The 23621-nt window shown below is 41.7% G+C and overlaps 1 protein-coding gene across 3 annotated transcripts in view; it reads left to right on the forward strand.

The window, feature by feature from the left end:
• Positions 1 to 23621, forward strand: part of LRP4 (LDL receptor related protein 4) — an 82492-nt gene that overhangs the window by 25124 nt on the left and 33747 nt on the right. For all 3 annotated transcript variants that reach the window (XM_066187982.1, XM_066187983.1, XM_066187984.1), the window contains exon 2: positions 15708 to 15854. In XM_066187982.1, coding sequence (XP_066044079.1) covers positions 15708 to 15854 — 147 coding nt within the window. The remainder of the gene's footprint in view (positions 1 to 15707; positions 15855 to 23621) is intronic.

The following is a 23621-nucleotide window of genomic DNA, read 5'->3' on the forward strand; positions in this document are numbered from 1 at the left end:
GATCATGTTCAGCTGTTGTCAGCCAGCACCCCCAGGTCCTTTTATGCTGGGCAGCTTTCCAGCCTGTAATGCTGCATGAGGTTGTTGTGACCCACGGGCAGGACCTGCCACTTCGCCTTGTTGAACCTTGTGCAATTGGTCTTTGCCCGTGATCCAGCCTGTCCAGATCACTCTGCAGAGCCTTCCTGCCCTCCAGCAGATCAACATTCCCACCCAACTTGTCTGCAAGTGACAGAGGCTGTGCTTGATCTCCTCATCCAGACTGATAAAGATAATAAACAGGACCAGGCCTGATACTGAGCCCTGGGGATCACCACTGGTGACCGGCCACCAGCTGGATGTAACTCCAGGCACCACCACTCTCTGGGCCCAGCCATCCAGCTGGTTTTCTATCCAGTGAGCAGTGCACTTATGTGAGCTACAAGCGACCAGTTTCCCCAGGAGAATGCTGTGGGAAACAGTGTCAAATGCTTTACTGAAGAGGAAGTAGATAACATCCAGAGCCTTTCACTCATCCACTAAACAGTCACATTGTCATAGGAGCTTTCTGAGGTGGAAGTTGCTTATCTTCCTTTTTTTGTCTTGCATCCCTGGTCACTGCATTCAGAATGCGGGTTGTGCCATTACTGGCTGAGCTTCACAGGAAGCAGCTGTCAAATGGGGGACTCTTCATGCTCAGTTCCTGTTGGGAAAGGAAAAATAAAAAGTCAAATCATCTTTAAACTCTCTCTATGCAGACATTTGTATTAGATCAAGAGTTTGAGTATTCAAGAAAGAAGGGCATTGTGCTAAGTCCTACAGTTCGTCAGTAAAGTGAAGAACAACATGAACAGACAGGATCTTGCATTATTTTCACTGCATCCTATTCATGAGCAAGAGACTTCTGCAAAAGTTGCTCCTGCAGACAGCTATGTGCCACTCCCTTTGAGAACATGGGATCTCTTGATATCCTATCAAGAGATACTGGAAATACTCACTCACTCCTAACTGACCTAGGATGAGAGTGAAATTTTGTGGTAATTCAGCATCAGCGTAGCCCAAGGAATCAGGAATGACAGTTTCTTGAGATTCTTACTCTGTAATTTGAAAGTGGAGCTAGGAAGGTAGATGTTAACCACTGTAGTGTAAAAACCCCTATGAGCAAGTGGGACTTAAAACGTCTGCTGTTCATGCAGTGAAGTGTGGAGGGGAGGGATGGGGAGAGTCACTTCTGTACAAAAATCTCCTTACTCTTTTGTCCCTTCCCATCTCGTCTTGTTTCTCTCTCTGCTGTTCATTTGTGGCTTCCCTTCCTCTTCCCCACCACCTACTAGTCCTGCTGTAGTTCTTTCCTGCAGCTCTGTTAACGTTTAACAAATTTCCCTCCAGTTCCTATGTTTCTTTTGGCTGTAGCTCAAGGCAAACTCCCCAGATCCAAAACTAATTTAGGGCTCTGAGCAACAGTAGCATTTAAATGTTGGCTTTGTGCCATCAGGCGGGCAGCCTCTTCACTGAGAAGAAATCTAATTCCAGTGTTTATTAGATTAACAGTGGCCTCAGGACTGGACTTCTTTTAATGTTGTGCTTTTAAGAATTGGAAGGCTAATACAGGAACTTGGGAACCCCCAGGAGGGTCTCAGGAGCCTGGCTCTGACCTTTTTTTTTGGAAGCAGGACTTGGATCCGACTTAATTTGGGTCAGATGGCATAGGAGAGCAGACTGGTGAGGTGGAGCAGGAGGTGTTATTTTGACTTCCCAAGCAGTGTGTGTAAATCCTTCCATGTTTGTGCAGTAGTGGCTTTGATTTCCTGCAAGTTTGTTTCAATAAGCTCTCTGGGGTAAGAACCTAGGTATGGAAGGGCAAATTGTGCCCTGGTTAAGAAGTGGACTGGGACTGGGTAGGATCTGTTTTAATTTCTCGGTTTGGCCACAAGCTCTTTGGGAAGTCACTTAAGGCTCAGGTTTCCATGCATGAAGACTGCCTGTGGTGGGAGGTATGAGTACTTTGTAATATTCTGAGTCAGGTCTAAGTCTCTTTGGCCAGCTATGTAATGATAGTTAAATGTCTAATTTTCTACTGATTTTACTTGACTTAGGCACCCAGATACTCACAGTTTGGTGCTGTTTGCTTCTGTTTTTTGCTTCTGTATTGAAGATAATGCTTCTCAGCTTTTTAAGAGGTGTTAAAATTGTTCATTAGTAGAAAAAGGCAACTTGACACTGTAGTAGTAGAGACCACACACATACCTAGAAAGATGTGGTTCCATAACTGGGCCATTTTGCTTTTTGTGTGCCTTCCTCTGCCTGCCTCAGTGCTGTTGCTATTATTTAATTGAAAGTGAAGCCCAATGTGAACAGCATGAAATCGGCCATAAAGGATTCTCTGGTGCTTTTCACTATTGTGATTAATTTTTCTGGGGCGTGAGTATAAATGAACTGTGGAACTTGCAGGTTTGTAGAGGCAGCACCTGAGACTTCCAGTTTAAGCAGAGGAAGAGTTTTATGACCATGTTCTAGGTGTTGCAAAGGAGTCTGAAGTCCAGGTGCTGTGGGAGGCGTAGGTTGGTGCTTCATGGGCTGCCCTGAAAGCAAACAAATGTGGGTGGGCTAAATAGGGGCTGATGTACAGTATAGCTGCCCTGCAGTAACCCCAATGCTGACATTCTTGTTCTTCCTGTTGGCAGTTCTGTTAGAAAGAACTTATCCCACTTGATCCCATAAAACATATTTGCATTAAACTTGTGTTTTTGAGTGCGCGTGTGTGTGTGTATATATGTTTGCATATGTATATTAGAAAAAGTATTGCTGGTAAAGATTTCTTTTTTACTTTTAAGTTAATCCAGTTCTCTGGTCGGCAGCACAGTTGCTGTGATGTCTCTGTGGTTGTGTGGTACCTCTCTCTTTGCCAGACCCAGCTCCGTTCTTCCAGCTCAATCTGGCCAGTTAATAATTGCCCCTTTGCCCCTCATCCTTTGAGGGCAACATAATATCATGTGTGGAGTTATTTTTTAGAAAACAACATACAGAACAACTCTCATTGTCCCAGGATAGCTCCATTTATCTTGTGGTTTGTGCTTTTGAAGTCCTCCTGCCCGTGGGATTGCAAAAATGAGCTCTTGGCCTCCTTACTGCCACAAAACCACATTGTGTATCCTATCCCTTCCCTGGGGGACTCCTCTGCTAAGCTGAGTTCTTGTGGTTGGCTTCCCAGTCTCTCGTGTGGCAGAGCTGGAAAGCTACAAAGCTCCGATGCTCCACTGTTAACATGAGGGCCTTTTTATAGAAGACCGAAATAAACTCCATTTATGATCTTTCTATAAGAAAACCGTCTGTCTTGTTCAGGAGCCTGGTCTTTTTGGTATCATGCCATAATGATGAGAAGAATCTGACTGCAGCCTGCAAAAGCCAAAATGGGCTTTTTTGGAGCCAGAGTTGATCTCTTTGCACTGTGTGCCTGAACAACTGCAGTCCTGCTGGAACCTAAAGTTCCTTGAAAAGGAAGGCTTCAATGTTTTCGCTTTGACATTCTGTAAAGAAGTGTATGGCTATCAGTATTGGTGTGTTCTGGGACTGGTCAAGAACAGAAGTCTTGGAAAGGTTAAACAAACAAAAGAGTTTCCTGGGTTTTGGGGAGAAGTTCTGCAGGGTAGGATGTCCTTACACCCAGTGCCTGGAGCATCTGAAAGATGAAAGAAGCTGGCTGATAACTTCCTGTGGGACTAACTTACTTGGAGTAGTTCAGAGAGCCAGTGCTGGGTGAAACCTTGAAGACAGAATAAAAATGGCTTCGAAATTCTGTTGAGCAAGGTTATGGGTAATTTGTAAATCCAGAGAACACTGGACAAGCATTGATGAAGTAATTAACAAAGCTTATGAGTGGTGTGGCAGAAGAAGCTAAAGGCTCAAGGAGCTTCTGAACCAAAAGGAAAATGATTTTCCTGTAGATTTTGTGGTAAGGAAGTGGCTGGATTCTGAATTTTCCAAAACACATTTATCCTTGCAACCCAGATCGAAAAATGCCACTTCAAGTTTTTCTTGGATCCCTGAAGCCTCTGAGCAGTTCTCAAGCAAAGACGGCAGTGGTGCTTCCTCCTCTTAGCTGCAATCTTTTGACCACTCCATTTTCCTTTTGCCCCACTTTGAGACACCTTAGCTGCTCATGACACTGCAGGTAAATCAGTGCAGTTTACAGCCAGTAGATTAAAAAAAATAGGCATTAATTTCAGTTTTTATTAATGCTGTGACCTGTAACTGGTTCTCTAATAGCCTTTTCATGGTTGGAAGCTGTTATTGTTCAACACTCTGCACAGACAGGAAGATGTATAGCTCTCCTGTATGAAACTGAAAACTGAGTGAGTTTTTCTTTGCTTGCTTTTAGCTCAATTCATATTTGGTTAGTGGTGAAATGACAGCTGTGTCTTTCTCAGCTGTGAAGCAAGGAATTCAGTGAAATCTCAAGGATGCTTCTAGCTTGGAAGAGAGGACACGACAGGAATGGGAGCAGAAGCAGAATAAATGTTGGAAAAGCACTGATTGTTTGTTTGCTTTAAAACTTAAACCTTGAGTTACTTAAAATAAGGGAAGTGAAGAGGGAGGAATACATGTATTCAAATGAAGTCTTTATTTTCTCATATTGTTGTTATGAGTGACAGATGCCAAGCTGTTTTTCATTAGGTTTTGTAGGTTGCTTGCATTCTTCTCCATTCAGTGAAGGGGAGGGATCGCAAAGCTTCAGAATTTCTGCAGTAGCTCTGAGATTCTGATTCTTTCAGGTTATTTCCTAGAAGTGACAGAGCATATCCTTGCTTTGAGTATAATAAACTTTTGGTGCTCCTGTAGCTGAGATAATATAAGGATCATTTTAAGATAATTACTTCAAGGATGGGAGAAATCTATCTAGGAAGTAATGGAAAAGTTAAAGGAAAGCTCACAGAACCTAAAATGCCAATGTTTTCTGCCCTGTAACCGGGTAAACAAAGTCCAGTGTTTCACCTCAATGAAGTTTGATACAGCAGAAAGTTTTCTGGCTGTTTAGTGGCCTTCATTCATAAGTGCTGTCATGCCAGTGAAACTCATAGGTGGCTGTACTAGGTGAAATATCTCAGCAGTACCTTTTTCCTCTGGATTATCTACTTAAAACAGCAGGTTGCTTCTCTAGCTGGCACTTAACAATTGCTGCTCTACCTGGCACTTAGTAACTTTGGAAGTCACTTGGTAACTTTTCTGCTGTTGTGCTATTATTTTCCGTGTACTGCATGATTCATGATAAATGAACAGTAAATTGTTTGCAACCTTTATGGAACAGGAAAGGGTAGGGGTTGTTAATGTGTGGGTTTAAAAAACAAAACACCACAGTGAAAGAAATGGAAAGTTATGTGTCTCGTGCTGCTGAAGTAATTCTTGCAAAGCATGATGTAGTCTTAAGGCGGTGTTTTAAACTGTTTGTCTTGTGTGTGTGTGTGTATTCTGAAAGTTCTGAGTCCTGTAGCTGTGCCTGATAGGCCCTTGTGGTCCAGCTAAACATTCCCGCAATGTTTTAGGTTGCATGATTATGTCCTCGAGTGATGTTATGCCAAACAACCTTTTATTATTATTCTGTCCATTTCTGAGTGGACAGTATTTCATTTCTGTTTTAATGTGCTTGAGTGGATGATCCTGCATAACAAGTAATTTAGTGCTGGAATAAGTCCCTTGGATTCTTTGTTGTAGTTCTCCGTTGACATGCAGTTGCACAGGAGCTTGCAGCTATGTAAGAAAATGCTGCTTGACGTTAATATCAGCAAAGCATTTTTCTTGATGGCATCCTTCAGGTATCACTCTGCACTTCATAATATGAAGTGGATGACATACTCTCTGCTTAAGAAAGAAAATCTGCAGGTAATGAAATGCTAAGACTGAAGGCATGCTTTTAACTGTAACATGAAAAAAAATCTCATGGTGGGAAACAATGTTGCTGCTCCTTGGAATCCAGGTTTAGAGGGAGGAAAAATGTTTTAGTCCACCGCGAAAGTACAAGTATTTAGGTTAAAGGTATGTAGGAGGCTCAGTGTCTTCCAGTTAGGGCCTTAGAGGTAAGAAGCAGAATGTCAGAGGTAGCATGCTGCTGCTCGTGGCTTTCTGAGGTCTTTGCACCTCCATAGGTTCTTGGTAAAAGAAACGGATGCTACCACTATATAATGTTTTTGTACACACTTGTAGAGAGAGTGGGAGAACCATCTTACCAAATTCTGATCTTTTGAAAGGCTCAAAGACTTTTTCAGAGGGCTATTTCTTTTAACATAGGACAAGATGTTTGAAGCAGGCCGATATGGTGCTTGGTTTCTTGGATGTCAGCAGTGTTTGACCGGCATGTGGAGCTACAGGAAAAAAACTAGCATTTTTTACTTTCCTGCCAGTTCCAAATGTTTGAGGGAACCTTGTAGTCACAGAAAGGACATTTACCATTTAATGGCTATTGAATATGCAAAATATGTCACTGTATGGTCACATTTTAGCCAAAATATCTGGAAATTGGAGTTGAGGTGTTTCACCAGGTCCTTACAAAGTAGTTCTGGTGTTCTCAGGAAAGACCTGCCTAGAATTCTGAAGAGAAGGCTGGGGGGAAAAGTCACAGAATGGGTCGGATTGGAAGGGACTGCAGTAGGTATTCTGGTCCAACCCCCTGTTCAAGTAAGGTTATCCTAAAGGACATGGCACTGGATTGCACCTAGATGGTTTTTGACTATCTCCTGTGAGGGAGACTCCACAACCTCTCTGGGCAACTTGTTCCAGTGCTTGGTCAGCTGCACAGCAAGGAAGTTCTTATACTTGAGTGGAACTTACTGTGCATCCATCCTCTGACACCCTCCCTTCAGATACTGATGGACATTGACGAGGTCTCCTCTCAGTTGTCTCTTCTCAAAGCTGAACAGGCCCAACTACCTCAGCCTTTGCTCATAAGAGATTCTTCATCCCCTTAGTCATCTTCATAACCCTCCACTGGACCTTCTCCAAGAACTCCATGTCTCTCTTGTGCTGAGGAGCTGAGAAATGGAGACAACATTGCAGATGTGGTCACTCACATACAGTTTTCTCCTGTCTAACCTCGCCTGTTAAAATTTCTCAGTCCATTTGAAATAGTTGTCATTTACCTGATGCTTCATGCCTACTTTTGGGCGAACTTAAGGCTGAGCTTTTGATGTGTTTAACGTGCTTTAGTAGTTCCTGTTTCTATACTCTGAGACTTCATGTGTTGTCCACCGTGAGCTACTTCCATAGGCAACTAAGAAGTTGCCAAGGGTAATATATTTCCTATTCAGGAAAAATCCTCATAGAACCAGTAGTTGTTGCCTTTTGTCTGATTTCAGGAACTAAATAGTCAGTAGGGAATAAAAATACACTGTGTTGGTTCAGGCTTCGAACGGAATCTTTTTGGAGTCTTGAGGGAACTGTGTGCCAATAACACACTTTTGAGTAACGTTTTGTTACTGTGGGTAGAATATGTTGCTTAATTTCTCTGGTCAAGCCTCAGTATGGACCTTAATCTTACACTCCACTTCTGCAAATGGGGGAAAAGTTTCTTCCTCCATGATATGACATTTATGCATAATTAGCTTAAAGTTGTTGGGGTTTTTTTGGCTGCCATATTGTGTCATAGCAGAAACCAATAGCTAGTGTTTATTATTGCTCCTTGATTTTTCCAGGCATTGCTGCATCCCAGCCTTTTCTATTAATTTGTTCAATCTGTTTCAAATTAATTTCCACCAGATGCACTAGTTGAAAAAATACTTTTTAAAAGATTGAATCTTAATTTCCTGCCCATAATTCTAATCTTCTAAGGTCCGTTCTATATTGTTTCTTTTTCCTCTGTTGTGTTTGGAGCAGAATATTTCCTATTTTGGTATCATTTGCAGGCTCCTTTTGCTTGATACTTATTCTTTCTTCCAGATCATTAATGAAGTTATTTAATGGGACTGGATCTAATGCTGATCCCTATAATACCTACTAGCTATGTCTACCCCCTGCAGCTTGACTTGCTGCCATTTCTCATTATCTTTTGTTTACGGTCCTTCAGCTGACTTTTTTGATCTGTGTTTGCTGGTAACCCAGCCAATTTGAATAAGATTTTCATGGCAATAATTATGCACCTTCTGTTCAAAGACTCTGTTATATGTAGAAACAGATTAAACATTAAGCCTCAGTACATTGTGGTGGCATAATAGTAGCATACCCACTTGAAGAAGGGAAGAAGTAATTTTGTCAAGTTCTGTAGAAGTTGTAGATAGAATAAGGACAAGCATCTAGGGACCTCAGTTATAGTCACATCAATAATTGCAAGGTGTTAATTTATGACTTTAAAGTTTTGGGAGAAGGAACTGTAACAATTGCTTCTTAATCCTTGAGTCTTTTTATGTTCAAATCAAGTGCTTCTTCAGTATTTTTTTCCAGTAGTTCTTTCTGTAAATGCTTTCCTATTTCCTGGGTGCAAGTAGAGGTTTTCAGTGGAATTGCTGGTCTTTAATTCTCTGGGATCAGAACTGGGATCCAGAGACTCAAGCATGTTTTTAAAGGCCTCCTATTTCTCTCCCCATGCAGTGTTTCTGAAAATATAGCTTCTGTTCCAGTCTTACTCTAAATCAGTCATACAACCATTGCACCAACACTCAGTCAGTTTGCAGTTTGTTGCACCCCTTATTTTCTTTAAGTCCTAATTAGCAGATTAAGAATCACAGAATGCCCTGTGGAATTTCTCTTCCTTATACTTTCTATTCCTTTTGCTCACAGTAAGTGTAACATTTTTGAGGTCTGAGGTGTGTAGTTGTGCAGTTTAATATGGTAACTGAGGTGATTGTGCTTGATAACGCACCTCTTGATAGCACTTTGTTCAGTCACATGTTTAACTGAGAACAGGCTGGTTTGGGATTGAGGTATCCCTGCTTTTTCGAATTGAAAGGGGAACTTCTAGGGCTAGGAAACTTTCATTCTCACTTGGAGACCGCCAAAGTAGGCACCATATTCCATTACCGAAAAGCGGTAACATCTTCAATCTCTTCTCTTGTTCATGTGGTTTTGTTGAGGGTTATGTCTTTTTTTTTTTTTCCTTAACCTTACCGCTGTCGCATACTTCCTCAAACAAAACTGTAACAATTCTGTTTAAAGCTTTAAAAACTTTTGGATTGCTCTTCCTAGTGATGTTAACTTTAGTCTAGGCAGGCTTCAACAACTCAAAGACCATGTGGGTACCTGATCAGAACTGTTTCAAATGCCTCTGTAATGGGAATAGAAAAGAAGTGAAAACTGTTGGCATTTATCAGTGAATGGTGCCCCTTCTGACATCAGCCTGTTGTGCTGTAATGTTGCCTTTGCTGTGTCTGCCAGCAGAGCTCTGAGTTTAAACAATGGTCAGCAAATCCCTCTTCTAAAGCTGGATTAACTGTACTTTTTCCTTCAGTGGAAACTGCTTTTTGGGTAAGAGAGGAATCCAAAATTTTCATTTTCCCTCAAGACAGGCAAGCAAATAAAGCCAAGCTTCTCTGCTGTAGGAATTCAGGGAAGTGCTCGATAAAGAGGGAAAGTGTATCATCTGAACTGTGCTCAAGACTATGTGACATATTCAACATCTGCCCTCATCAAGGTGTGTATGTGATGGGAATGCAAAAGTGAGCCTGGCCAGGAAGTGAGAAAGTGGGATAATTGTTATCTGGCACAGATCTTCTAGCAACAGGTGGGCAAGGTGTTACGAAGGCTATTAAAGGCTATGCTACAGAATTCACTAATTCTAACCCCAAGTAAACAATCAGATGCTCGTGAGTTCTTAAAATACAGAAGGAAGAAATTCAGTGCATCTGTTGAAGCCAGGGCAAAATATTCTGGTGCTTATTCTAGATTTCCTCGAAAATGCATCTGGGGATACTCTTTCATGCTTTCTCTGTGGACAAACCCTACAGCCTTATGCCCATCACTATTAGGGCTTTAGTTCTCTCCTTTTGCCTTTAATTCCATTAACTATATTCCATTTCATTTACACAGTCCTGGATTTCTTTTTCCCTCTTTGTCACTCTACATGTCAAATGTGTCCTGTATTTTCACACTCGTTCAATATCCACTTATACCTTCTGTCCTCCCATCATTTTTCTATGGTAGAAGGATGGCATTGTCATCTTTTTTGTTCTGTCTCTTGTAATAATGAGGTTTGCAGAAAGATCTCTGCCTTCCATTGAAGGTCTTCTGTAGGCCAGTATTAGGTGCCTGTCCATGGAGGGAAAGAAACCCAGATCCACATGTTACTCAGTGCTGGACCAAGAGAATAATTGATTGTTATTCCAGAGGCTTCTGATTCTGAGCTGAACAGTTTGCAACTGGAAATAATGCCAAATTTGTTTGTAGTTCTGGCTTTTCTAAAGCTATTGGTGCTGTTTTCCTTGAAGCATAGAAACACTTAAGGGATACTTAGGCATGGTTTTAGCTGTGCTATCCCGTTACAGGTACATGAAGATTTGGAGGGTGGTGCAAACAAACTGATGGCTGTGAACTTCCTCCTGCTGATTTTAAAAAGAACAGTAAGAGGTTCTGTGTTAGGATCAAAGGGAAAAGATACAATCAACAGGGTAGTGTGGAGTGGGAGTCTCTTTTACGTAGCTGGTTCTTGATACCTGGATAAAAGAAAATTTGGAAAGGCAGCATGGCATTGACCATTGAAGCCGGGATCTTTTGTTGTTCATTGAGGAAACTTTGTCCATATGTGAATATGACAAAATTCTGATCGTTCTAGGGTGCTACCAGAGACTGGCAGAAATTTATTCATCTCAGCAAAAGGTGCTTTTTACAGTGAGAACAATCATGCTACCTACCCACTACCTCCCCACAGACATGATAGAGACCCCATCACAGGACGTTCTCAAGATGCAACTGTACAGGGTGCTGGGTGATCTCATCCTGGCTCCATTTTCTACAGAAGGTTGGACCCAGGTGATCTTTTGAGGTCCCCTCCAAACTGGGCTGTTGCATGATTCCATGTTGAAGCAACAGTATGTCAGAGGTTGAATTGCTGCAAAATAGTATTAAGAGCTGCCAAAATAATTTCTACTGAAGAGGGAATGGGTTAGAGTCTTTGTTTTTGGAATAAAGCATGCCATTAGGACTTAAACAAAACAGTGTTTTCACTCTCCACCAGAAAGCTGTTTCTATCAAAGTAACAGCTACATAGCCCAGTTTGGTAATTATTCTGTGTACTTAAGTTTTCTTTGTAATGTCAATGTTTTTATGAATCCATGGCAAATAAAGGGCTGCTCTGTAATAGCTCTGAGGGTTGCAAGTGACCTTATCAGCAGAATGGAGCGTTGTATGTTAGGTTTTGCTTTAGGGGGCTGTATTGTTTGGCCTGATGAAGAGTTACTGGGAGGTGAGGGAAGCAGAGTAACAACCTACTGTTTAAGCAGCCTTGCCCTCGCTCTCCCCTCACAAAAAAAAAAGGGGGAGGGGGGCAGAAAAGAAATAACAGGATGATAATTGACTTCTTCATTTCTGCGTTTCAGCCAGAAATGGCTTAACTGCTTTGCCAACTTTAGACATAAAACCGCATAGATCCTAACTATTGTTTTAAGAGGGGTGGGGGCAATGCGCCCTTCCTGAGGAGACATTTCATTTATGAGATAAATATGAAGATGTGGAGGATATATGGAAGGAATCTGAAGTAACTGAGCATAGCATGCTAAATTTAAGGTGATGGCAGATGTTAAGTATGAGGCCTGTGTTTACACTGACTTCCTGTTTTTAAAATCTGGAGGTTGTTTGTATACACAGCTAGAAAACTGTTTGGTTACTGGATCCTGCTGCTATGCATCTGGAGGGAACCAAAATACAGACAGTGAAGATGATTTTTTGGTTGTTTATACCCAAGGGCAAGTGAGAGTAGGAAGTTTTTGTCGTGGTCACATGAGGGATCAGGAGAGGCCGTGAAAAATGAGTGATATCAGCTCAGCATGTGGCAATATCTGTTTAACTTTTTTGTATCATTTTATATGTATTGCATTGCTAAAGTATGTCAGGGTTTTACCTCCTGCATAAGTGAAAAGATTTTTGAATCCGGAGTTAGTAAAATGTCCAAGCCTGCAATGTGATATAAAGTTTCAGGAAAAATATTTGTGATTACTAAGCCCAGAGGTGCCTCTTGTTGTTGCTGCTCCAGAATAATGTGTAGAAGTGCAATTAGATATGCCCCTTTGATTGTTGGTCCAGTTACCTGAACAGCAAGAGCTGATTTCCTTCCTGTTCTTGGCCCGCTGACTAACTGGGATTGAAAGATGACACTGGAGCTTTATATGTGTGTTTGGTCAGCCTTCTGCCTCACCCTCCCAGTGTTTAGTGAGAGTTTGAGGTAAGAGGGTAGATCTGCTAAGGCTTCTCACAGCAAGTGCATCACTTCCTCTTGGAGCTGGAAAAAACATGCTTCTCATCTTTATCCTTCCTGACCCTCTGCTGTTACAGATACAGTTACAGGGTAGTGTCACTGGAGCTCTGAGCACTGGGAAATAATCACGAGACACCAGAGGTGAAATACTATCCACACTGGAATCATTGAGAAAATTCCTGCTGCCTTCAGGTGTGCCAGCTTTTATTCACCTTGTTCTTTTTTCTGGGAAAGACTAGCCATCCAGGATTGCTTCTGAAACTGTTCATAGGTTAAAATCAATGTGTTTTCCCAACAATCATGTGCATTACTTGGCAAGTGCAAAACCAGGGTAGATAGAACATGATTTATAGTGACTAGAAGGTTAGTTCCCCTAAAGGTCACAAATCACAAACCATTAGATCTGCAAAGGTTGTGATTCAAAATAGTTAAGCAAAGTATGCTTACATAATAGCACTACAGACACCAGCTAGTGCATATGAGAGTGTTGGTATCTAGGTCATAACGTGTCCTTCAGCTTCCAACAGTTTCAGTAGCATGGTAAAATCACAAAGCAGAGCTGATGGAACATAGCAACCTTAATGAGGTGAGAAGAACAGATTTAATATGTGTGTTCTTATATATAACCTAATATTAGTAGCAACTTTGAAGACAACTATGTGTTTGACAATACAGCAGATTAAGTTTCAGTTTGCAGACTGGGACAGCTGCACAATTCTTTCTTTACTGTTTCAGAGCTGTACTGCCATGCTGCTCATGGGGAAGGCCAGAGAAGCTGGTGAAAGGATTAAAGAACAAGTCTTCAGAGGAGGGAATGAAGGAGCTAGGGTTGTTTAGCCTGGAAAAAAGGAGGCTCAGGGAGACACTATCACTCTCCACAACTGTCTGAAAGGAGGTTGTAGGGAGGTAGGTGTCTTTTCTCCCAGGTACAAAGTGACAGGATGAGCAGAAATGGCCTCAAATTGTATCAGAGGAGATTTAGATTGGATATTAGGGAAAATTTCTTCACCAACAGGTTTGTCAACACTGGAGGATGGGCTACCCAGGGAATGGTAGATTCTCCTTTCCTAGAATATTTAAAAAGGTACGTGGATGTGGCACTTAGAGATGTGGTTTAATGGTGGACCTGGCAGCGTTCAGTTAAGGGTTAGACTTAATGACCTTAGAGATCTTTTCCAACCTAAATGATAAGCGGTCTTGTACCTTTCCAACAGGAAGGGGTACTGGAGCTTAAAGTAGCTGGGATGAGTGTTTTGGGGTGCTTTTGATGAGGTAGAAAATTGCTTTAGAAAAGGTAGTTTAAACAGCAGCTGCTTTGGCTACAATATACAACTAGTTCTGCCTTTTTAAAAGGTTGTAGGTGACAGCAGAAGATGGTTTGTCCTGAATTTTCTGTGTTTGTCTGAAGAAACCTGTTTGATTTTTGTGGGTGGTTGTGGTTCTTCTGACTTCCCCTTATTTCTACTAGTCTGAAACATTGCATAGATGATACACTGCTTTTCCTTAGGAATGTCTGTTGCTCTTTTTGCCTTCTGGCGATGCCACCCACTTGCTGTCCTTTTGAGCCAGCTGTTGCCCTGGTTATACCTGGTGAGTCCTCTGAAGATCTGAACACTCTACCCTCTTTCATTCCTTATTCACCTCCTATTCTTTTAGCCTTTATCCCTCGTTACACCAGATGATGGCTGCTTTTCTGTTGTATGCAGATGTCTATACCATGACGTGTATTGTTTTGTACTAAAACCTTTCAAAGGTAACTTGTAATGGACATGAGCAAAAGAAAAAGAGGTTTTAATTTTTACACCCATGACAGATGGAATAGAAATCCTGCAACCAATTTGTTGGGTGCAGTTCAGCTTGGAAAATAGTCTGTAGTTAAGGCCTTGCAGCCTGCAATGTAGCATTGCAAGTAGGCAGCTGAGGCTGGTAGAAGCCTCTTCAGCTAGTTTTGTGGAGAAGAAACATAATGTAATCCTTTTTCAAGGAAGTGCACCCCCTCTGAAGTTTAATCTTTGCTTTACTTGCACAAGTGGATGTCTCCACTGGAGGGAATTCTATTGCTGAAAGAGTTGCAGAAGTATGACATCAATTTTGCAGATACTGCTTTTCTCAGTTAGAATGAGAAATAAGGAAATTATGAGGCTTGTTTTCTTCTTTTTGCTTAGATTGGTACAGTTTATGGTTTATTACAGGTACACTAGATGTATAAGTGAGATCAATGAAATCAAAAAGCCAGAAAATAGTTCAGTATGTATGTGATTACCACTTGGGGCAGGTATTTCTCTGTAATTCTTTCCTTATGATCTATTGTTTAATCTAAGAGCTTTAGGTTTGTTTGAATTGCAGAAAGAAGGAACCATGCAAAAAAATCCAACCAGACTAGCCTGAGGGAGTTGATGATTGATAGAGTAATCATTTGTTTAACGGTGATATTGATTATATAGATTGTCTAGATAATGTCAGACAGAAGTTCAGGCGTGACCTTTTCCTTTTGTGGGGGGGTGTTATGGCTTGTTCTTTTTCAAGGCAGAGATTTTTTTAAGAGGAAGTCTGGGATAATGTCATAAATAGTTGCATTTTATGCAACTGGGATGAGAGTCAAGGATTGTGTTATTGTTGTGAAGGTTGGAAAGGAGGGCTGGGAAGTCCTTAGGCTAACTTCAAGGCTGGAAAAAATATTCTTACCAGGTTATATATTAGCATGTGGACTGCATTTTCTTTTGGTCAGTTTGTAAAGCTGAAAATCCTTTTGCTCTTAAAAATGTCAGTTATGTGAGGCCTAATGTAACAGTTTAGTGTTTACAGGTAAATAATCAAAGATGTTTTTCCACTTTCACTGGAGTCTGAAATGTCTAAAATAGTGACATGCAGAAGGTTTGCATCTAAAAAGTTTAGGGTTTAGGGGTGACCCTTCAAATAGCAAGGATTCTACTTCAGAGAGTTTTCCCTTGTCTTGTGGTGTCATAACTAAGTGAAGAGCAGCAGCAGCACTGTGGTCTAGGAGAAGACAGAGTTTGTAAAATAAAAGGGGTTTTCTGATATCTGGCATTCCTTGAATGTTTGTGATTGGTGTTGAGTTATTTTTCAGCTGATCCCCAAGTCTCTTATTGGGAGATTGCACTTGACTGTTGCCTTCAAAGAGCCCCTTTCCAAGAAACTGTGCATAGTAATTGATCCCCAGTTTCAGCATATGAGGAGGGTGAATATTTTCCTTTGCAGTCAAGGCTGTGTTCATACACACTAGTGTGTACACAGAGAAAAACTGATGTCACTTTGTATTTAATGTTTACTCTAAATTAGATGGGATCTCTTCAAAACATCTTTTTCTCTTCCTTTACAGGTGTTACAAGTAGCACTGAGTGCTCCTGTGGACGTAATCATTTTACCTGTGCTGTCAGCGCTTTTGGTGAATGCACGTGCATCCCTGCTCAGTGGCAATGTGATGGAGACAATGACTGTGGAGACCACAGTGATGAAGATGGCTGCAGTAAGAATACCATCCTTGACTTGTGTTTGGGGAAATTCAGTGTCTTTTTCTCTGCTTCCCTGTTTTACAGGAATATCCTTCTACCATTTGTATGATAAAAGTTTTTGATTGTAGATGATGGGCTTTTGACTGACTGAGAGTCTAACAAAGCCATTGTCCACTGATACAAAACACAGTGAAAGCCCAACTTTGGCTTTTTTTGCAGCTGGTTTTAGATGATGGTTGGACATGAATATGTTAGAGGGAGAGGAGGGACAGAGAAAAGTAGCTCTCATTTTTCCACCCTTGCAAAAGCACTGTCTCTGAATTAAATTGTATGATTTTGCTGTAAACATTAATGGAAAATAAACAGTGTGAAGAGGCTTATCGAGGGTGTCTGCCCTCTTAAGTAACATTCTTGTTTCTGTCTTGGCTGCCCTGAGAAGGGAGGGAATCAAACTGAAGTAATATTCATTGGTCTTGGGATTTGCTGATACGTTACCTTGCAGATACTGTGTATCTGGCATCTGTGTAGCTGAGCCCAGCTAGGTGAGAACTGATGTGAAATGTCACTTTGAGTGGGTGTAGCATGATAGAGATGAACAGAGAGTCTCTTTCCATGGAGACACAAGTAAATTCCTTTTTTACCTCATCTCTTTGGATTCCACAGAGCATGGTAGAATTGAAGAGTGGAAAAAGGGCCTGGTCTCATGAAACTCCTTTCCTAAAAGTTGCCCTGGAGCTGAAAATTTAAGGCTCCTGTCAATGGACATGAGAGAGAAATTTATCTTCCTCTGCTGGATCTTTCTCCGACCTTCCCTGGTTTCTGCTGTTGATTACTGTTTGGAAAGGAGCTTTCCTAATCTTTTAAATATTGTCTTAAAGAATCTCTTCTTCCTTAAATTGGGAGATGTCAACCCAGCTTCTTGAAAATTTCCTTCCTTCTCAATTCTTGTTTCTTAAAATTTTGCAAATGGTGAGCAATGTGGAAGACCTTGAGTTTTGGGGAGGTAAGGCGTATCAAATAGCTAAGCTGATTTTCCTGGCTTTTTACTAAGCATGGAATAAAATCTCCTTTTTTGTGGTTTTTGTTTGTTTGTTTGTTTGTTTGTTTTTGCAGGTAGGCAAGGAAATTGGGGGATGGTGGTGGGATTGTTTAAACTTTTTTTTTTTTGGTGGGCTCAGTAATGGTTTAGACAAGTGATGCTTCTTGATGTGATTTACTTTGTAATTCAACAACTTCCAGCACCAAAAATTTCAAGCTAAGCAGGCATGGTAGGACTTAGGGGCAGGAAAGATAAGATTTTCCATAGGGACTAGCAGGAGGTTGCTTCATACAACATATGCTTAAACTGTGAATCTCCTTGCCACAAAACATGGATTCTGAAACTTCAAACATTCTCAAACAGCAATCTGACAAGTTCATGGATGTATAATCCACTAAGGGCTGTTAAAGATGGATATGCCACCTCTTGTTTGGGAAGTCGTTGTATTACAAGTAGAGGCAGATTTTGTGTTTTGAGGAAGAACATTTATTTTCTTGCTATTTTCTTCTGCTCTTCTCTTGGCATCTACTGATGCATCATGTCTCTCTCTGTGTGGCCTGAAAGAGAGGAACCTTTTGGTCTTGCACAGTAAGATATAATATATTAAGGAGATACAACAAATTAAGGAGATCTGGCCTGTGTCTATTTGAATGGAAGCTATGCACACTAGGAAGCTGTACTGAAGTGTGAGCAATCTGCTGATATTCTAAGGCACTGGAGATTAGGAAGAATATAAAATAGAGGTAGACATATAAGAGACAGACTATAAAGTGATGCAGAGAATGTGGGAACTGGGTTTGACTTCTGCCTTTTTTAATTTACAGTTTCTAAGAAGGTTGGCCACTGCAGTTAAGACAACAAAAAACTATTTCTGTAAACACATTGGCAGCAAAAGGAGGGGTGAGGAGTCTTCACCCTTAGCTGAATGTAGAGGGTAGTATAGTGTCAGGGAAATGAGAAAAAGGCTGAGCTACTTAATGCCTTCTTTGCCTTAGTCTTTAACACCAAAACCAGTTGTCCTCAGGATACCCAGTTCCTTGAGCTGGAACTTGGTGACAGAGAGCTGAGTGAAGCCCCCAGAATCCAGAAGGCAATAGTTAGTGCCCTGCTATTCTAATAGCATAAGTCTGTGAGCCCAGATGGGATGCACCTAAAAGTAATGAGGGTGAAAGAAATTGCCAAACCACTTTCAATCATTTAGCAGCAGTCCTGGGTAACCAGAGAAGTTCCAGCTGAATGGCGATTGGCAAATAAAATGTCCATCTACAAGAAAAGTTGGAAGGATCGTCCAGGGAACTAAAGGCCTGTCAGCCTGACCTCGGTACCAGGGATGGTCATGAAGCAGATCATCCTAGTGCCATCATACAGCATGTGCAGAACAGCCAGGGATCAGGCCCTGACAATATGGTTTTACAAAAGGCAGGTCCTGCTTAACCAACTTGGTCTTCTTCTATGACAAGATGACCCAATTAGTGGATGAGGAAAAGGCTGGGTTGATGGGCTGAGACCAATTGTGTGAGATTCAACAAGGCGAAGTGTCAGGTCCTGCCTGTGGGTCACAACAACCCCAAGGCAGCATTACAGGCTGGAAAGCTGCCCAGCATAAAAGGACCTGGGAGTACTGGTCAACAGCAGCTGAACATGATCCAGTGTGTGTCCAGGTGGCCAAGAAGGCCCATGGCATCCTGGCCTGTATCGGCAATAGTGTGGCCAGCAGGACCAGCAGTGATTGTCTCCCTGTACTCAGCACTGGTGAGGCCACACCTTAAGTGCTGTGTCGAATTTTGGGCTCCTCACTACAAGAAGGACACTGAGGTGCCAGAGTGTGTCCAGAGAAGCACAATGAAGCTGGTGAAGGGTTTAGAAAACCCTTGTGTCTTGGGAGAAGCAGCTGAGGGAACTGGGGTTTAGCCTGGAGGAAAGGAAGCTAGGGAGACCTCATTGCCCTCTACAACTACCTGAAAGGAGGTTGTAGTGAGGTGGGGGTTGGTCTCTTCTACCATGTCTCAAGTGAAAGGATGAGAGCAAATGACCTTAAGCTGTACCAGGCAAGGTACAGACATTAGAAAATAACTTTTTGCTGAAAGAGTGATCAGGCATTGGAATAAGTTGTCCAGGGAGGTGGTGGAGTCATGATCTCTGGAAGTGTCTAAGAGGTGTCTGGATGTGGCACTTGAGAATATGGCTTGGGGGTGGGATAGGTTGACTGTTGGGCTAGATGGTCTTGGGGTCTTTTCCAACCTTTGTTATTCTGTGATATTATTCAGGCTATAACTTGTGCTGTTGGTCTCTGCAATTTAGTGACAGAAGAAAGCTAGTGTGTACAGAGAAGGACAGTAGGTTTGACAAGATGGAAGGGGAGAAAAGGAGTTCCATTTATACAGGGTAGTGAAGTGATTCAAGGGGAAGGACTAGAATAGGAGCTGCTTTTTTAAATATTGTATCCTGGTAGAATAGATACAAAGAGAACTTTTTCAGCTGACTGCCAGCAGTACTTGAAGTGCAATTTAGTGGAAAGAAGACAGCAAAAATAAAAGTTAACATTTCTATAGCATCCTTGGCCCCATTGCTTAAGTGCATGAACTTCAGCACACACATGCTACGCTGCAGTGGGGGACCCCAAGGAACACTTACTCCTTTAAGCCTGTTATGTCTTGTTCTAAGTGGCTGCTCACTGTGAATCCAAGTATGATACTGTTCTTACCTTGTAGGAACTACATCAGCTCTACATTGTAGGTTTGTGGTAGTTGGCTGTGCTGTTTCCTGTCTTGCTTAGTTATTGTAGCACTGAACCCTTTTGCCAGAGCAGGTTACTTGCTAAATCTCTCCCTTCTGCTTGGCATACAGGAGCCTTTTGAAGGTGTACTCATTTGTGGGGTTAACATTCCATTTTCTCTGCTTGCTGATTGTGCCCAGCATAAACAGGGCAGGAGGGCAAGAGCAGGGGTGGGGCTTGAGCCCCTTGGAACATCAACTTGAACTTTAAATCAATTTAAACTTCTCATGAAGTAGCAGTGATGTACATAGTACATGAGAACAGTTGATTGACTAATTTTTCGTTCCTTCCCTGGCTGTTTGTCTGTGACACGCGTAAAGTTTCCTGGCTGGAGTGAAATTTTGAGCTCTCTTTTGAACTTGATTTATGGTTTTATTTATTGACTGAAATTATTAAATTTCTTTTAATACAAATGCTGAGCTAAAGATTTGGGTTGTTTTGATGAAGTCATCCGGCAATCCCCAGATATACTGAAGGCCTACTTAAAAAAAAATCCTCAAAAAACATGGGGCTAGTCTTCATGCTGGAGTGGGCCCAGTTGTTTTTTCTGACTTATGAACCTTAGTCTGCAACCACTTTATATGGAGTCTTCTGAGATGCTAAAGCTATTGAGATTCTTTTCCTGCAATTGTATGGATGTGCAGCTCTGAGTTTTACAGGCAGGAATTATAAAATCGAGTAGATGTCTCTGATTGGAAGAGTGAACAGGTGTGTTTGCAAGGAATCCCACCTTTCCACTGGTCTGCTGCAAGCTAGTTTTAGAGTTGCAGGATTTTCTTTTTCCTCCTGTGAATGTCCAAACTTTCCAGAGAAATAAAGCTGCAACCATACCGTTTTAAAGTGTACTTTTCTTCAGTGTATCATATGCTCATATGTATACTGTAAGCCAATTCAACAAGATGAATGAGTTCTGTCTACTTCGTTGGGAAGAAGGGAGGAAAATGGAAAGACAGTGATCTACTGGGCTCTTAATAAAGGAAGAGAGTGAAACAGGCTGGGGTTTAAGCTCAAGATTACTTCAATAAATTAAGATTCAGTCTTGCACCTGTGTCTTCAGTACTGCATATATGCTTGAGTAGTTGTTTGGAGTTTGCTAAATTCTGTATTAATGCAGTTCTCTAGCCTTGAGTTAGTTATCTGTCGTTTTGGTTTAACAGTAACAGTTTGAAATGCAGTGTGTGGTTTAAAAAAAAGAGCACAAGATACTTGGTAGGGAGTGGAATTACAGCTACAAAAAACAGGAGGAGACATGGGAAACACTCCATTTGAGAGATATTTTCAGTTTTGAGATAAATTCTTAAAATATGGTGGTTTACTTTGTTTGGGTTTTTAATATTGTGATACAACACCATAAAACAAATTACCACCTCTTGAGTTGGTTGCACTAAATTTTTTCCTCAGCTGTCATTGTTTCTGCACACCACAGACACTTTACATCTGTGTTGGTGTCCTCAGGATGTCTGCCACTCCATAGGTATTTTCCATTGGTTTTGGGAAAGCCCTGCCTCTGCTTACCTGTGACAGAAACTGTTCTCCTTGCAGATTTGAGGCCCTGCTGTGATGGAAGCCAATTATTCTGTGACGTGTTTGCTTCCTGCTCTGGATCATGTTTACAAGCCAGAGTCCTGTAGTAATAATAGCAATAAGCGAACTGCCAGCTGTCATGCCAGCTCCGTAGACTTTGTTGGCTGGCAGCTCTCTGGCTTGCTGACAGTGCCTGGCTTGGAAGCCCTCGCTGCACATGCACAGAGCAGTTCAGCTGCCTTCCTGCCTTGTGCCAGAGGGGCTGCTTTGGCCTGTCCCTAACGAAAGCCGTGTGCAAGCAGAGGAATGGTTTTCATTCTGCCCTTCTGCACGCCCTTTGAAGTCCTGCGTCGTGTGAATGAGTCTTACTTCCTGTGGCAAGGGTGAACGGACAACTGAGTAAACTTGGCCTGAGGACTGATAAATAGTTCTGTTTCTCATGAGATACACCAAATCTCCCCATAACCATCCCCCTAGACGAGCTTTTTTGCTCTGAATTTTGGATCTGTATCATACTTAATTAACTTAAGTAAACGTATTACTTTCTGGGATGCAGACTTGCGTGCTTAGCTCCATGCACTGTTGTACAACACTTCGTCATTTGAAGGGGCTGAAGAAAAATTTACTTCTTTTACCTCAAAGATTACTGGAAGTGATCTGTTGTTCCCATCTCATGGAGAAATTCACACAGTTCCTGTTGAGCTACAGCTCATTCAAGCCCTCTAGAGGGTCTCTTGCTTGCCAGGCAGGACTATCAGTATAACCTGCTCATCAGACCCACAACAAAAAATTTTTAAGGAGAGGTTAGGATAAAAATCTCACAAGTCTTTTATTAAAATGAATGGAAACTTTGAAAGAATAATTTTCCGTCCACCATTCACTTAATCACGAGTATTGAGCTCAAATGCAATGCTCAGGTGAAGCTTCACTTTTAAATTTAATATTCTCTTGAAAATACGTCAGTTCCTTATCTGCAACTCTGTCATGTTATTGGGCCTGGAGTATGTGTGTTTCCTTTAAAAGGCACCAGAATTAATGCAATGCCCCCTCAGGCAGAGTGCTTGTGATCAAAGGACTGTGAAAGATTGGATGCTGATAGTCTTTTAATTTTCTTTTTTTTTTTTTTTTCTTTTTTTTTTTTTTCTTTTGACCGGCAACATCCTGAAATACAGTTTGCCAGTGTAATAACATTTTATGTTGTTCTGGAACTAGATTTTCCAAAATGTTAGTTAGTAAAATGCAGTGTTTCCTTTTTCCTCGTGAGAGTGGCCTAACCTCCTTTATTTTTGTCCCTGGACTTTTTGTCTGCTGCAGATCTCAGCAAATAGATCTGTTTGTGGGTATGCATGTGTTTATACACATGCATGAGTATGAACTGAGCTGGGGGGTCAGGCTGCACTCTTCTATTGTAGGTAGCATGACTTTTTATTTTGGTTGTATTTATTTTTAAAATTAACTTCTCATTCTTCACGTGAACGAGAGTTTGTGTAATTAAGCAGCCAGTATTGTTCAAGCCTCTCTGCGTTCCAGAACTCTGAACACCAGTTGCTTGCTGTCCTTGGGCACAAAGCAACCTGCTCACCACAGGCAGCAGGGATAAAGTGTTCAAAGGACAGTGGGACGTGATTCAGTCTGCGTTTCACCTTATAAACTTCCCTTTTTGCCTGCCCTCCCCCTTCTCCTTCTGCTTGGCAATAAAAGAGTGTCCTGTGTAATAGGAGTTGGGAGAGGGGGAGGAATAGCATGCTTATGATAGACCTAGCTTTGCTGAAACATTGGATGATGTCCAGTGTGACCATGCAGAGGGATGAGCTCAGGGAAACAGTTGGAAGTTCAAAGGCCTTTTTGTATTGCTCACTGTCAGTTGACAGATGTGCTCTCTTTAGCTGTTGCTGCCCAGCCTGGTTCTTCCACTGGCTCCCCATCTTTGGATTTGCTCCCCATCCTGCCTCTGGCTCTGCCTGGGGAGGCAAGTTAATCCCTGTCTGTCTGGGCATTTGCCTGCCTTCAACTCCATCCTGGGACTTGCCTTTGCTCATCTCTTTTAGGAAAATATTGTTTCTTTGCATTGATACGGAGAGATCAAGCTGGAATTGAGCAGAGAAGGGGAGTTGAGGCTTAACTGTGTTTACTGTTGGCGCAGCCTAATCCTGCTGTGTGTACTGGTGAAAGCATGTTACTGCAGTCAATGATTGCTTTCTTATAAGTGAAAGCGATGCCTATGAAGGACTTGCAGCTGTTTCAGAAAATAATAAATATCCTTCATCTGACAGGTTGGAGAAGGGGGCTAAAGAAGCAGAACTGTCCCATAGTCATACATCAATATCAAGCTGGGATGAAAATATGGGGATTCAGTTTCTAGTCTTCTTGATGCTAATCCAGCTTGTCCTCCAGCAAGATGAAGAGGTCTTGTTTGACCTCTGTCAGTGAAAAGAATTCTTG

This window comes from Chamaea fasciata, unplaced genomic scaffold, assembly GCF_029207755.1.
Source record: "Chamaea fasciata isolate MVZ Bird 193981 ecotype frontalis unplaced genomic scaffold, bChaFas1.0.hap1 SCAF_7, whole genome shotgun sequence".
Lineage (NCBI taxonomy): Eukaryota > Metazoa > Chordata > Aves > Passeriformes > Sylviidae > Chamaea > Chamaea fasciata.